Source organism: Otolemur garnettii, unplaced genomic scaffold, assembly GCF_000181295.1.
Source record: "Otolemur garnettii isolate 467f Iridium unplaced genomic scaffold, OtoGar3 scaffold00149, whole genome shotgun sequence".
Classification (NCBI taxonomy): Eukaryota; Metazoa; Chordata; class Mammalia; order Primates; family Galagidae; genus Otolemur; species Otolemur garnettii.
This window is the reverse complement of record NW_003852544.1, coordinates 2,662,810-2,678,964: the sequence shown is the minus strand read 5'-3', so window position 1 is coordinate 2,678,964 and position 16,155 is coordinate 2,662,810. Positions and strand designations below refer to the sequence as shown.

General features: G+C 36.0%; 1 protein-coding gene across 3 annotated transcripts in view; it reads left to right on the top strand.

Annotated features, from left to right (window-relative positions):
• Positions 1-16,155, top strand: part of EXOC2 (exocyst complex component 2) — a 217,468-nt gene that overhangs the window by 73,342 nt on the left and 127,971 nt on the right. For all 3 annotated transcript variants that reach the window (XM_023518879.1, XM_003799342.3, XM_023518878.1), the window contains exons 7-9: positions 6,859-6,939; positions 15,519-15,664; positions 15,807-15,888. In XM_023518879.1, the coding sequence (XP_023374647.1) occupies positions 6,859-6,939; positions 15,519-15,664; positions 15,807-15,888 (309 nt within the window). The remainder of the gene's footprint in view (positions 1-6,858; positions 6,940-15,518; positions 15,665-15,806; positions 15,889-16,155) is intronic.

The following is a 16,155-nucleotide window of genomic DNA, read 5'->3' as shown; positions in this document are numbered from 1 at the left end:
CTTAATGTTATGATAACTGCAAAGTATGGGTAGTCCCCAAGATCACCCTCAGATTTGGTAATTGGCTAGAATTCAGTGCAACTCTGTTGCACTCTCAGTTATGGTTATTATAGGGAAAATGCACAGATTATAATCAACCAAGGGAAGAGGCACATGGAGCAGGGACAAGGAAAATTACAGTTGTGGAACTTCCAGTTGTCTCCCAGTGGAATTGTGGAAAGTGCTGACTTTTCTGGTAACAACGTGTGACAATACACATGGAGAACTGCCATCCAAGGAAGCTATCCAAACCTTGGTGTCCATATTCAGAGTCTTTACTGGGGCTTTGTCATATAGACATACTTATGTCAGACCTCAGTCTCCGCCCCTCAGAAGTTAAAGCTAATACTAAGTAACCAAAAGTCCTCACCATAAATGACATTATTAGACTATCTGGTGTGACTGAGGGCCCCCAGGTAAATGAGGCAATTTTATTAGTTAGAACATTCCAAGAATTTATAGATTATCTCCCAGGAGCTGAGGGGAAAGGCCACACCTTTGGGGGGTAAGATTAAATTCTTTACTGAACAGTAACATTGTGTTAACATTTTATACATTTATTTTTGTATATATTTGCTTAATATATTACTTATAATATGTATTTTTTGTAATCGTTTAGGAATTTTGTTTTTGACATGTGTCTTAGAAGCAATATGTGGCAGGATTTTTATTTTTTAAATATCATTCTGATGCCTTTACCCTTTCCTAGAAGAATTTAAGCCATTTATATTTATCATATTGAAAATTTTGTTCTATTTTCTTCTTCTTCAATTAAATTTTGTTCCTCATTTTTTTCCTCTTTGCTACATAGGGTATATTGTTTTCAGATTTGAGAGAAATGTTTTAAAATTGTTACAGGTTGTCTTTTAACTTCTATTACATATCTCAGTAATTTAGTACATCTTTATTTCCTGCTCTTTCCTATTTCTTAGTCTTAATTTAATTTGAAATGATAAACCCAACTTTATTTTACCTTTTCTTTTCCATTTCAGTATTCTGTTCTAAATTTATTTTTGTGTGTTGCATTTAATTTTATAAAATATTTACCAAAAATTTGCTTTAATATTTATTTAATTTGCTTTAATGTTTATTGTCAGTTCTTTTATATATCATCTTTCCTATCTTTGAATTTTATTCTGAACATAAAGGTATTTATCTTTTATGCTATATCTTTTGAACTCAGGAAATGTCTCTTGGCTTCATATAGGACAACCACTTAGCTGTAAGAGAATAATTTTATGAAGACATTGATCCAGTGACTTTTAGTGTTGCAGAAACAAAATCCTTAGCCAGCAGAATTCTTTATGTGTTGTAGGTAAATTGCTTGTTTTTCTGTCTAGCTAAATGCTTAAAAGATATATTTGTTTCAGGCTGGGCATGATGGTTTATGTCTGTAATGGTAGCACTCTGGGAGGCCAAGGCGGGTGGATTGCCTGAGCTCATAGGCTCAAGACCAGCCTGAGCCAGCAGAAGACTTAGTCTCTAAGAATAACCAGGTGCTGTGGTGGACACCTGCAGTCCAGGCTTCTTGGGAGGCTGAGGAAAGAGATTTGCTTGAGCCCAGGAGTTTGAGGTTGTTGTGAGCTATGACACTACAGCACTCTAGTGAGGGCAACAAAGTGAGACTCTATCTCCAAAAAAAAAAATTTTTTTTTTTTTTTTTTTGTTTAGCTTTGAATCAAGAAAAATAAAAAAAGAAAGGAAAAACACCTTTGTGGGAGATACTGGAATATAGGTCTTATTTTGATTCATTTTATCTAGCATTCAATACATCTTAGACATATCTATGGACTTACACCTTTAGTTTTTAAAACTTTTTTTTCAGGTATGATTTATAGTTTTTCTCTGAATGATGCTGTATGTAAATGTCACTCCTTTGCTTCTACCTTGTAGGATGCCTAACACCCTTTCTGTCTTTCTGTAGGCTGCTCAGTTGCCCAGCAGAAATATGCCTTTCTCAGTTTCCTTCTGTTTCCTGTCAAACTAAATATGGGGGAAAATGGTCTCTAAATACTTGTGAAAGGAAAGAGTTATGAGAGTAAAGGGAAACAGAACTATAGTCCTGAAAGTAGTTATAGATATGTTTGAAGATGTTTCTGGTCTCTGCCATCCATGTTACAGAGTGAGGTGGAGATGGAGGGGATGTGTGTAAATCAGACACTTTCTCTGCTCTGCTCATCAGCATCTTTGTTCTTTTCTTTGAGCGGACAGTTCATACCCAGCCCAAGTCTTTTTTTTTTTTTTTTTTAATCCATCCAGTAGGTGTCCCATTAGTAACTTAGTTTTTTTTTTTTTTTTTTATTGAATGGTAACTATGTACATTAATGCACTTCTGGGGTACAGTGTGGGGTTTTCACACACAATCCGAAACAATTCCATCAAACTGTCATTTTCCTAGTTATTATTTTAAAACGTTCACATTCTGCTCTTAGAAAGATCACTTGTACCTTGTAAGATAAACCTCAGAAGTGATCCCTCCAATCCCTCTCCCTCCACCCATTCTCCCCTCACCCCTTCCTCCCCCCTTCCCGTATTCTTAGGCTGTTATTAGGTATAGCTTACATATAAAAGGTATAAATTAGTTTCATAATAGGGGTGTGTACATTGGATACTTTTTCTTCCATTCTCATGATACTTTGCTCAGAAGAGCACTTTCCAGCTGCATCCATGTGAACATGAAGGATATAAAGTCTCCATCTTTCTTTATGGCTGCATAGTATTCCATGGTGTACATATACCACAGTTTGTTAATCCATTCGTGGATTGATGGGCACTTGGGCTTCTTCCATGACAGTAACTTAGTTTTAAGTTGTTACGCCATTCTCAGTTTTGATTTTCCTTGTGTGTACTCATGTGTATTTTGGTTAGAACTTGGCAGGAAGTGTGTCTGACATAACCTCTCTACCAGTGTTAACCTCATTGTGTTTAGCATAGTTTTTTTTCTTTACTGTATCTTGCTGAAATATTCCCAGCACCAGATCTTACTTTTCCATGGCCATCACTCTGTCACTCCCTTGCATTCCCTTGAAATCACAAGGAGCGGTGGGTTCTCAGCAGTTACTGCCCAGCCTGTCCTCCCGGTGGTGGTGGTGTTCATGGAACGTGATGGTAAAGGCTTTGCTGTGATCCCCAGTGCCTGTGGATCCCCTCCTCTGTTCCAGCATCTACTTCCAAATTCTCCTGGAGCTTGTGTACTTAGTAACCTATATAGTCACTTGATTTTAGTGACAAGGCCAGGATTATCACTTGCTTCTTTTAGGAACAACTGTGGGCACCACTGTACAAATGTGTATTCTCTATAGGACACTGGAGTAAAAAGGCCAAAGCAGAGGAAGGGACACATGTGCTCCCTGCTCTATTTGTCCTCTCTTCTATATTCCTTTTATTGCTGCTCCTCTGGGTGGCATGAGCCATATTGATTTTTTGATACATTCTGTTTTTTGTGACTGTTCATGTATGAAGATAATTTAGGCAGGTGTGGTTATCTAGGACAGTTATCTAAGTAGGAATTGTTTTTACCTGATAGTCTTTTATATAGTTGTTGAAATTATTATTTGTTGTTTTCTTCTTTATAACTGGGGAAAGAAAGAAACCACAGATTACTTAACCAATTTAAACATGTGATTTAACTACTCTGACAAAAAGTTTAGTAGAATAAGAAGTGGAAACTAAATGTTTGAAAGGCTCTTTCTAAGTTTAAGTTATTAATGTATCTTACCCTAACCCTTCTTCATCTCCTACTTTAGTAATTATAATCCTTGGAGACTGGCTTGCAAACCAAATTAGGCCATAGCCTGGCTTTATTATACATGGCTGTGTTTTCCAAGGGTTCCTTTAAAAGAAAAAAGATGACGATCTGATAGAGGGTTGTATGTGGCCACAAAGCCAAAAATACTTACGGTCTGGCGCTTCATAGAAGTGGTTTGCCTGTCCCTGATCTGGCTTGATTATTTGTCTCTCACACAGGCCAGCAGTAACGTACAATGATTAGAGTAAGTATGTAAGTTTGTGTCTGACTCCGAATTCTGCGCGTACATAAACATCATGTCTTAGTGCCTTATATAAATGCATACTCAGGTATTAGGAAGTTTTTTTGATTGCAGTTGTAAGTTTGACTTCCACATTTTATTGGAGAGTTAAATAAAACAATCAGTTGTAGTGAATCAATAGACAGTCTTTCTGTAACCCTGATTTTTCTTTGAATGGTACTTTTATATATACATTTTTATCTCCTATGTATAAACTTATGATGTTCAACTGCTTCACATATTTAAGTTTTAATAGATTAGAAAAAATAACAAACCTGTGATCATGTACCAAGTTGCTTACTGAGTTATTCTACTTAAAAATGTTTTCAGAGAAAATAAAAGGTCAAGTGAACCAGACATTGGGTTACTTGGTTTAATTTCCTGGAAAATAGGATTGCCTTTATCAGATCCCAGTGTCTCTGGGTCCTCATGCTCGGCTGACAGCTTGACAGTGGCTCTGCTGTGGTGGAGATGGGCAGGAGGGAGTTGCTTTGTCAGCAGAAAGGGCTGTAAACTGAGCCGGGGGACCAGGGTCACCTCATCTTGACCTGCTGATCAGTGATGGGTTTTGTCAGCATCAGAGAACGTGGCGGCATGACTTCCCTTAATGCTGACTTTGACTTAGAAGGTAACATTGGAGGCAGGGCTACTGCAGGGTGCAGTATCTTACTGCCCTGGAGGAACCACACGCAGTGCCCCCTCAGTAAAACTGCAGCATGTGCTGACTTTTCTTTTGCAACCAGGATTGTCACAGAATCCTAGCAGAATCTAAATAAAGAATGTGAGCTGATTTGCCTGTGTACAACATGGAAATCTTTCTGGTTTAGCTTTTTAATACTTAGGCATAGTCTGTACCCTTTCCTTAAAGATAGGGCAAGAAGTTTTTTTCTATTTAACTTAATAAGTGGAACTTAAGTTTAAGCTTTGACATGTGGAAACATTTTATGTCACTGTCACCACATAATCTAAATTTAAGACATTAAAGAAATTATTTTCACTGTGAATCAACCAAGATAATTAAAAATACAGTGGTTGATTTTTTTTCCTATTTCTTTTTCTTTCTGTGAATGTGTGTCTTCAACAGAGGTACAATCTGTTTATAATAAATGATGTTATAATTTTGAACAAAAGTTGAAGTGGCTTTCCAAAAAAAAGAAAAAAGGATAAAAAAGAGCAAGTTTAGAATTAAAAACTAATTACAAGGAACAGAGAAATAGATGTTATAGGCATTGAGAACATGTTCTTAGTACACTTGAGGACTGAATTTGAGTCAGTTTCCTGACCACTGAGTCAAGGGAAATACGTTGAATTATGTAGCTCTGATCAAAAGAAATACATGTCTTTTTGTTTGTTTGTTTTAGCATAAATCTGCCACCTGTGACTGATAGATTAAGAAGAACCCATAGTTCCTTGAAGAAAGAATTCTAACTCACTATTTGAATGTATGGAATAGGTGTCATTTTAGCATACTAGTTGTGAAGGCCTTTGAGTTAAACATCTTACATTAGTTCTTTTTGCTGTAGCAAGTTATGTGAAAAAAATTTGGGGTGTTTTAGCAGCTATTATTTTCAGGAAGAGAAGCCTCTTTTCTTTACAACTGAATGCAGTTCTCAATTGACATAAGTACATTATTCTCATTCTACATGTGTGAAAACAGAAGCTTGGACAGTAAAAGTTGCTTGCTTTAATCTAGGGGGATTTGGGGGTGAGGTTTTATGTGCTAAGATTGGGCACCTTTTGGGTTTGGCATCGTGACCTTGGGTAACTTGTTTTAATTTCATGGAGCCATGGTTTTCCCATCTGTAAAACAGGAAAAAAATGGAAGCTATGGCACTGGCTTCTTTAATAGATGAAAAATATATATAAGAAACTTAGCTTATATATTCATGGGTCAATTGATGTTTGCATTGCTGTTTTTAATTTTTTATATCATACTTTTGAATTTGAAATGAATTGTATTTGACCATTTTGTTTTGAAAATTTTCCTAATTTTTCACCCTCAAATAAGCCTGCTTTGTTCTGTTTAAAATATGTTCTCTTCATAGGTAAAATAATCTTTAAATGTAAATTATTAAATGATGTCCGTAGAATCTTTATCAGGTTCAGGCAGACATAAATCAATAACAGCAAAAAACACCAAACAGATGTGCACATCTGTGGTTAATGTTTGGTAGATATTGCTAGGTATCTCTTGGGAACCCTCAGAGAAATAATTTATTGTAGAACGAATTATATGTATTTTGTCATGTCATGTTTTAAGGTTGTAATTAAATGTTTTGAGCTTAGTAAACTCAAAATAATAGTATTCCTATTTTGTAAATGGTGAAATTGAAGAATAAGAATGACTTTCCTGTGGCCAAATAGAAGTTATTAAAGGTTTACTATCACTTATGTGAAATGCTTGGGATCTGGAGTGTTCCATATTTCTGAGTTTTGGCTTGGAAAAGCGCAATCTATAGTAATGAGAACCAGGACACCTGAGTATGGGAAAAGTATTACTTTTCTTTTTCCCTTTTCTTTTTTAATTCAGTTGTTTTTACCACTCAATCTTGAAGTTCAGGTCATTGAGTATGTGTAGAATGTACTATTTTAATAGTGTTAAACTATGAATAACTTAGACGTGTGTCTCTTGAGTACATTGCAGAGTATGGCATATTTGTACTCCTTTCCAGCAGAGGAAATAATGGGACCATTTTTTAAAGCTGTTTAAAAATGTCATTTTGATGTAATATATTCCCACCCATTAAAATGGCCTGCATTTTAACAAGTTTTGTTTTTTTTTTTTTTTAAGCCATCCATCAAAAACTAGAAGCGGATGGAACGGAAAAAGTTGAAGGATCCATGACGCAAAAACTGGAGAATGTTCTGAACAGTAAGTTTTATCCTACTACCCAAAACTATTTATGGACTTTATAACAAGCTTTAATATAGTTCTTGGACCTGATTTTACAGGACAAGGCAGTAAGTTGCATTTTAATATTTATTTCTAAATAGTAGTGATTTAATGAATACAAAAGAAAACAGAAGCGTTGAAAATGAATGTTCTGTTTCTGTTTGCCTTTTATTTATGAGAAATCATAATTTGAAAACAAGCCAATATACTTCTTAAGAAATAAAATTTGCTACCATAAAACAAACTGGCATATAAATAGCATCATCAAAGATAGGAAAGCTCTGAGGCAGTTGCCAGGATTGTCATTGAGTAAGAATCTGGAAAAGCCATCGTCAAGTGACTACCAGCGTTAATGCAAATAACCTCGGCTTTAGAATGACAGATACTTAGATGTCATTTATTTGTTTGCACCCTGCCTTTTTCCAAAAAAAATTTATGCAGCTGGATATTTAATAGTATATCTAAATCTGAGATATTTTGTAAAAATTACAGGCCCAGGAAAAACTTGTATGTTGAAAGTTTTGGATCCATCCACCTTCTGTTTTGTCCTTTTTCTGACATCTGAGATTCTAGCTACTTACCCTACTGATTTAGAAGGAACTCATCAGGTGAATTAATCCTTGTTATACAATTAGTGCCTTAAAAATAAGTTAATTTCTTTCATGCATGTAGTTAATATTTGATATGAAGCAATAATACCCATAGGAATCTTCTTGTTTTTAAATATAACATGATTTCGTCCTAAGGCAAAGTTAAAATTAACTGAAAAAAATTAAAAAACCTCACATCAGAGTTTTAAAGATTCTATGAATGTAGGATTGTGATAAGAAGTTACTACCAGTGTTACTGTACTTCTAGCGTAACACTGTACTTAACACTGTACTTCTAGCTTAATATAGTCTCATGAGTTGAACTGTGAGTCTTTATTTAAATATCTGTTCAGAAACCTGAAGAATCTTGAATAAGAAAGTATTTTCTAGCAAGAAGCTTTAATTTGATATAAGCTTTCGTTGGTAGTGGAATGTGAGTATTTGGATTTCCTTCTAAATTTGTGAATTTAACAGCATGTAAAGATATTTTCCCCTATTACTATTACTTGTCTGGAGATTTTGCCTTGCAAAAGTCGGTCTTTGAGAACTGACTTACCAACTTCATTAGAATGGGTATGTTTTGAATTCAGCTCAAATTTATTGAAGCTCTTTCTATATTAGCATAGTCAGACATTTTAAAGGTCTTAGAGGCTTGGCACCTGTGGCTCAAGCGGCTAAGGCGCCAGCCACATACACCCAAGGTGGCAGGTTCGAATCCAGCCCGGGCCCGCCAAACAACAATGATGGCTGCAACCAAAAAATAGCCGGGCGTTGTTGGTCCCAGCTACTTGGGAGGCTGAGGCAGGAGACTCGCTTGAGCCCCCGAGTTGGAGGTTGCTGTGAGCAGTGAAGCCATGGCACTCTACCCAGGGTGACAGCTTGAGGCTCTGTCTCAAAAAAAAAAAAAAAAAAGGTCTTAGAAAGTTATTTTCTACTCAGGAATGTTATTTGCACTAAAGAAGTTGTCATGAAATTAGGATATCTACAAAAAAACAAGAAATAAGACTATTTCAATAACTTTAAAAAGGTGACTTGTAGGAACAGCTGACATAATCAGTATATCATTGTGTCAGTAAAAGAGATATTTGCTAAGATTTGGAAAATACTAAGGCTTAACATAGTGTGGTAATGTAATTTTTTTCTTTTAAGGAATAGTTTGGGAAATCCTCCCTGGGGACTTGTATTAAAAATTGTAAGGGAAATTGTTTTACTTATATTCATTTATAACCATGAACTTTTTCAGAAATGTGTCATATTAACTTATTATTGAAGTTTGCTCTTTTTGGATAAAGTTGGTCTTGACATAAATGGTCACTTCTTTATGAGAGATTCCTTCAGGATTTTTTGGTATAAAAATTTCCATAAAACATATTCCTTTGTAACAATCCCCTCTTTCCAGAAGCATTCTTTATCCACATGATGTTGATGTTTGCTATTTTAGGATAAGGTCTTGCTAATTCAGTTCAACTTGACAAATGTTTATTTATCCCTGATTGTGTAAAATCTGGTGCTTAACCAGTCTGGGATACAGAGTGTCTCCTGCCCAGTTGAAGGTTTCATGGTTATCCAGGACTTCAGTACCATAGAAACAGTGGAAAAAATACAGCAGAGAATTAAAATCAAGAAAAATTCATTCAGCTGCAATCTTAGAAATTTGGTTTCTTTTCTTTTGGAAAAGAAGGAAAAAAAGAGTAAATGAATGTGAATGGAATGTAGTTAAGTTTGCTTAAAGTATTACTGTTTTTGTTATAGGTATAATTATATAGTAATTCATATGTTTGTTTTTCTTTTTCTTTAGTGTTTTAAAACGAGAGTTTTAAGAAGTTTGGGCAATCTTTCTCACTTTAAGCTGAGTTTGTAAAGGGTGGTATTAGCTGAAAGAAACTTAGACTGTTTTGTTCAGAGTTTATCAGTGTTGACGTGTTTTATTGAAATTGTTTTTATTTTCATTGGCATGTGTTCCTCATGTTTGCCTTTGAACTTAATAATTTCTTCTTGACTTTAAACCAGAAATACTAGTTTATTTATATCAGATTCACACATATTCCAAGAGCATAGATCAGCACTGTTCAGTGGAACTTCTGCAATGATAAAAATGGAGCTATTGAGCACTTTGTGTGCTTAGTACAGTGGAAGAACTGAATTTTAAGTTTTTATTTAATTTTAATTAACTTAGCTTTGAATTGAAAAAGCCCTGTGTGGCTAGTAGCTTCTGTATGAGACAATGCAGGAATAGACAATGCTGTGTAAGTGTTCATCATCACATTTGTGGTAGTTAATAGCTAAAACATACTAATATTATACATAAGGGTCAGGCATTACTCTGACTAGTCTCCGTATATTTAGTCCTCACAACAGCCCCTTCAGATCTGTGCTACTCTCTTCATTTTATATATGAAAAAGCTGAAGCCCAGAAGGTTAAGTGAGCTATATACATAAGGTTATAAAGTAAGAGGCAGAGCTGGGAGTTATGTCCAGAAATCTGACTCCAAACTTGTCCTTTGAACTATAGGTGGTCCTTGCTGTGCGTGGTTTGGACAGGCACAGATTAGAGTTACCACAGTGTATTCGCCTAACTGCATTAAGTACAAAGTTCCCACTAGCTCTTCAGTCCACAGGTCGCTATGTAAAGAATGGATGTGCACATGAACAACCACGTTCCTTCCTTCACCATCCATCAGTGACTGTCATTGAGTGTCTGTTATCAGTTCACACACAGACCTCAAAGCTTGCAGCTGGGCTGCTCCCTTATCTCCCTGTGTGAGACCCACGTAATGTTTTACAAAAATGGATAATCAAAAGAAAGGACTGGCCCCTAAAGATGAGAGTGCATCAGAAAGTGATAACAGTGCACCTGAAATTCAAATCTAGCATAAATGGAGTTATAGAAAAAATCGCTGACAGTGGGAATGTAGATCCTGCTCCTGTTCAAGACTTGAGAGGAGCTTGGTCCAACAGGAGTGGGAAAGTGTTTGTGAAGAAAAGGAGGAGACCCAGAGGAAGTGATGCTCAGAGGAACCCTCAGAGAGATTTCACAACCTTGAAAGAGCAAAGATAAAATGTCAGAAGCTGATTCACACTTAGAAAGGAATACAATAATTTGTTAAAGCGTAGAAAATATGCTTAATATTGTAAATTTTATGGAAAATAACAGAAGGCACATAGTTTAATTTTTTCTACAAAGAACTAAAATACCTCAATTTTTAATGTTTCCAATGTTTTAAATTATAGTGTACTAAATAATAGTTTTACTATTTTTATCTTCCTATTCATTTATAACTAATAGCAAGCTTTTAAAGTTTATTTAAAATAATATTTTAATATTTTTAAATTTTTTTTAAAAGTCATGGAACAACTGTGATTTTCCCATTGATTATTATTAAGATGGCTCTGCTGGGTTTCAGGTAACACAGCCGTTGTTACAATCTTGCATGCTGCAAGGTAAGGCCTGCGTGTACTGCTCTATACCACCTTTCTGGGATGAATCCTGCCATTGATTCAGAGATCTTGATCTGTAATCATTTATTGAGCACATGTTTGTTTTATCCTTGGGATATAAAGATAAAACTTGTTTTTCTGAGAGATTATAGTCTAATGGAACATAGGGACATATAAGCAGGTGATTGAATTCTGGTGCTATAATACTGTACTGGTGGTGTTCTTGGGATGTGTCTGGTGCTTGCACAGGGAGCAGACAGTGGAGAGAATATCGGGGGTGGGGGCGGTCTCAGGAGCCTTAGGAAGGGAGCGAGTAGTCAAAGAAGCAGAGAGTGGTGGTAGGTAGCTGAGTGGAGGGATACAGATGTATCCCAGCAGGGCCAGTGGCATGAGGGGAAGACACTGTGTCCAAGAGGAGATGGCTGCAGACCAGGAAGCAGCATCCCAGGTGGCTAATGTGCCCACGTAAGAGTTGAGGCTGTGAGGTGTGACAGACTTGCTAGGCAGTAGTGTGGAATTAGTCTTTGTCCTGAAGACTAATGGTGAACCATGGAAGCACTGTAAGTAAGAGATTGGTATTAGGAGATTTTTGAAGAACTGTCTGCCTTCTGTGTAGAGAGTGGATGAAAAGTAGGCACGGTAGAGGCAGGAAGGGAGACACACAGAAGTGCCCAGTAGCAGTGTAAGTCATGTACGTAGCAACGTGTGTCCTAAGAGAATAAGTTAATGTGAGGGTGATGCGGTGAGGACTTGAACCAGAACAGCTAGTGTAGGTGGAGTGAGGGGCAGGTGAGGAATGTTAGGGGATGAGGAGCACGGGATCTTGTCATTGATTTAATGTTAGATGTAAGAAAAGGAGGTAGTCACTGATGACTTCTAGATTTCTGGCCTCGAATGGAGGAAGAAGTTGCATATTTGAGGCATGAGGAGAGAAGTGGAGAGGGTGTTCAGCTTGGTTTATAACACGTTGCGTTGAGATCCTGAGAGTAATGGTGGTGAGTGCCTTCCCGGCTCTCAGTCCCTCCTTACTGTGTCACGGTGGACATGTGGAGGGTTTTAGTCCTCTCCTCCATAAATGGAGGTGAAAATAGCACCTGTGTTTCAGAGACATAAGCAAGTGCAAATGCATTAACATGTATAAAGTGTTTAGAATAGCACCTGGCATACAGAAGTGCCCAATATACATGTATTAGCTGTCGTTACTGTATGTCTAGTGAAAGTATTTTTAAAGGTAAGTTTTAAGCTCACAGATACATCTTATGATATAAATTTGGGAGTCGCCTGCATACAGATGGTAGTCAAATTAATAGGCTTGAATGATTCATGGTGCTACATGTAAAATTAAAATAAGAAAGCCAAAGCTTTTGGACACATTCATCAGTGGAGAGTCAAGTATATGAAAAAGAAACTACTCAGTGGTTGCTAGTAAACATTTGACAAATGGCATTCAAAAGAGAAAGAAAGAAGGAAGAGAAAACCCTAATATTAGTATTTCTCAGTTTCCAAAGTGCAATCAGTTGATTTCAAGATACCGCCAACTTGACTTGCAAAGAAGTTGAAGAGAGATGCCAACAATTGGCTCTGGAGAGTGGTTCAGAGCTGAGTTCAGCTCTTCCCTCATCTCCAAGACTCAAGTCCTGTGTGCTTTACACACAGCTATAGGATTCACGGTCAGGCATGGTGTTGTAAATAAGCATCGAATACCATTCATGTAAGGCCATTATGGTGTAGATAGCAGTGTAGCTAGTCCTTTTGTAGGATCTGTGGAAACAGTCGCATGCAGCAGGTCCTTAGGTCTCCTTGTGGTCCTGAATTTGCTATGCATTTGAGTATACACTTTAGTTACCTTAATTTTCCAGGTTACTCTAATATTTCATTTCCTAATCTTGTTCAGTTTGCCTGTTCCTGAGATAATTTGTGTTGTGATGGGAGCTGGGTAGGGGGGCCCCTCTGTTCTACCCCTGACCCCCCAGTTCCCATCAGGCAGAAAGCACAGATTAAAAATCACTTCTGTGACCTATTGTCTCAAGTGTCAGTAACAAGGAAGGGACTAATAAGGTCACTTTGAAATTAGAGAAGATATAATGTTTACTTTAAATAAACATGCTTGAAATTATAAGACAGCATTAGCATTACAGGGCTAGGTTTTATAGATGATGGGAATTCCTGGCACACTTAAAATGTTTTTTGGCTGCTGAAGATGTAAGATCCCTGGGCAGGTGTGAGTCTTGTTGTTTAGTGTGTGGTGTTACGGTGACTTTTATTCCCATCTTTACAGAAAACTGTACTACTCTACAGGCCTAGCAATGGTGGCAGCGCCCTATTGTTAATTCTTGGGGTTCATGTGTAACTGATACATTGATAGTCACTGTTCTCATTAACTGGTGTTGAGACCATCTTCAGGAGAGAAGAAGGGACCAAGTTTCAGGTCGAGGCTTGCCTAGGCCTGGTAAATGTAGATGAAGGTTTGTTCTGCAGCCTGTAGGGCCACAGCCTTGGTTTCCCTGGATAGCTGGTCTGGGTAGACTTGTTTGATGGCTGCACACTGGATGTTCATGCCCCTGCCAGCTGCCTTCAGATTGGATGTTCTTGGTGTGCAGAAGTAGGGGAGAAAGTGTGTGGATTAGCGCATGGAGGGGATTTTTTTCAGACAGCTTTGTGGATGGCTTCCTCACGAATGAAGAGCACCCCTTTCATGTTTTGGGTTTGTTTTTTATTAGTAGCTGTAGAGAAGAAATTCATTCTGTGACCTGCTGGTGACTTTTATCTATTTGCACAAGTCTTGGTTTCACAGCTCTTATGTTTTATTGCAGGATATATCATCCAGTTATCAAAGAGTTGTGAACTATAATTTTATTGTGATTACAGTAGATTTATAGACAGAATATTTTGTAGACAGAAGTTTCTTATAAATTAAAGTTATAATTATTAGTGTCAAATTTTCCTTATGTAAATACATATAGTTCGGCATAAATAAAATTATAATTTTATAGTTTACAATTCCTGCCTATAAATTTTTCTCCATAAAGTGTATATTTTGTTTGCTTGTTTTCGTACTTTAGAGGTGCTAAATATTAGTTGGTAATTTTTTACTACTTTAAAAATAAGATAAGAAAAATCTAATTTTGAACTCTTACACTTTTTGCCCCAGATTCCTTCATTATGCCCAAAAAAGAAAAGTGCTTGGTAATTAACATTCAGACCCTACACTTATTATCCTTTTTAAATGATTCTAGTCCTTATTTATATTCATATTTGCTCATTTATGAAGCCTCAATTTATGAAATTTATATATTTTTAAATGACAGACACTTTAAAATAATTTTCTTTGAGGGGAAAAAAGTTCTATAAAGCTAGTCAGATTTCAAATATTCATTGAGCTTCCATTATGTGGTTTGGTGGCAAGAAGGAAATAGATTTTCTCTCATCTTACAGTAGACGTTTAGTATTCTACATTCGATAGCATGTCACGAAAACAGCTATCTTGACAAAACAAAGTTTTTATATCAGGCCTTTAAAATTTCAACAGAATTTAAACATTATTTAGATAAAACAATCATGTTACAAAGACGACTTTTAACACGATCAGGCCACCCACAGTGTGGACTAGAGTATATGGCATGTAAGCCACCCAGTGAGACTGAGGTCATTTTTTCATCTTTGCTTAAAGTATAGTCACTAGACCAGATAATGTAGAAACTTTTTACAAGCAGCGATCAAACAACCAAAAACAATTTATCCTTTTTCTCCCCTTTCCGTGTGGCTAAATAAAAATAATTCAGAAGTTACAAAATTTAAACAGGTTTTGTACGCAGCAAATTTTTGCATTTAGATAAAGCATCTCTTTCATTACAGTGATTCATATAGTTTGAGGTCTTTTAGGTTAAAAAAACTTATGAATTGTCCAGTTCATGTATAATTTTCTAAGAATTAGTGATTTAAGAACTATTAATGATGCTGTGTTCAAGTTTGTCATATTAAGTTGCTTGCATAATTTTCTGTGTCTGCTATCTAAAAAGATAATTCCACTAAGAAATGGGATGAGTTTTAAAAATATTTCTTTTGAAGAACTTTTCCAAAAACTATTTTTCTTGTTTCATTTGTGACTCCATATGTAGATATTGAACCCATGGAACTTAATGTATGTGTGTGTGCATGCATGGGTATGTGTGTGTTTACCCTATTGTCTGAAGTAATGAAATAACCTAAGGGCCCGAGATTGCTATAAAATTTAGAAGCGTAACTAAAATAAATGTAGGTTCATGTTAGAGAATTTATTTGGGTATGGTAAGTATGGTTGTTTTTACGTTGGATACCATTCTTAACATATGAAAAGACTTAGGGAAAATGGAAATTTTATTTTAGCAAACTGTAAAAGATTTCCAGTATAGCTAAGTTTAAAAACATAGTCTGTTGACTTTTAATGTAAAGCTATAATAGTGGTTTAAAATTTTGTTTCTAGTGCCCAGTTACACGTTTTCTGATTAAAATCAGCTTTCATCTAAGTTTCCTTTTCTCCTTTTAAAATAGAAGCAAGTAATACTGCGGACACGTTATTTCAAGAAGTCCTAGGTCGAAAGGACAAGGCAGATTCCACTAGAAATGCACTCAATGTGCTTCAGCGATTTAAGTTTCTTTTCAACCTTCCTTTAAATATTGAAAGGAATATTCAAAAGGTAGAGTACATATCTATTTATGTACATGTGGTTATAGATGTCATAAATTTTAAAGATTTAAGGTGCTTTTTATATTCACTAAATGTCTTCATTATGCTTTATTATCAGTCCCCAAAATGTTTTTTATGTTTTTGTTTTAAAGGGTGATTATGATGTCGTCATTAATGACTATGAAAAGGCCAAGTCACTCTTTGGGAAAACGGAGGTGCAAGTTTTCAAGAAATGTAAGATTTGTTTATTAATTTTAGATCTTCTCCTTTCCTTTTATAGGAGGACTGTGGAATGTATTCTGTAAAGAATGTTCTGTGAGCTTTAGTTTTTGTTTATACGGTACTGTGTTTAAAATTTAAAACAATTACTTCAAAAATAACATTATGACTTTTCTTACTTGAGATGCAGTGAAAAGGAGCAACCACGATGGTAGGTTGTCTCAGACATTCTGCGCCCTTTGTTCACCACAGTGCTATTAAAAAATATTTTTTACTGGAAAG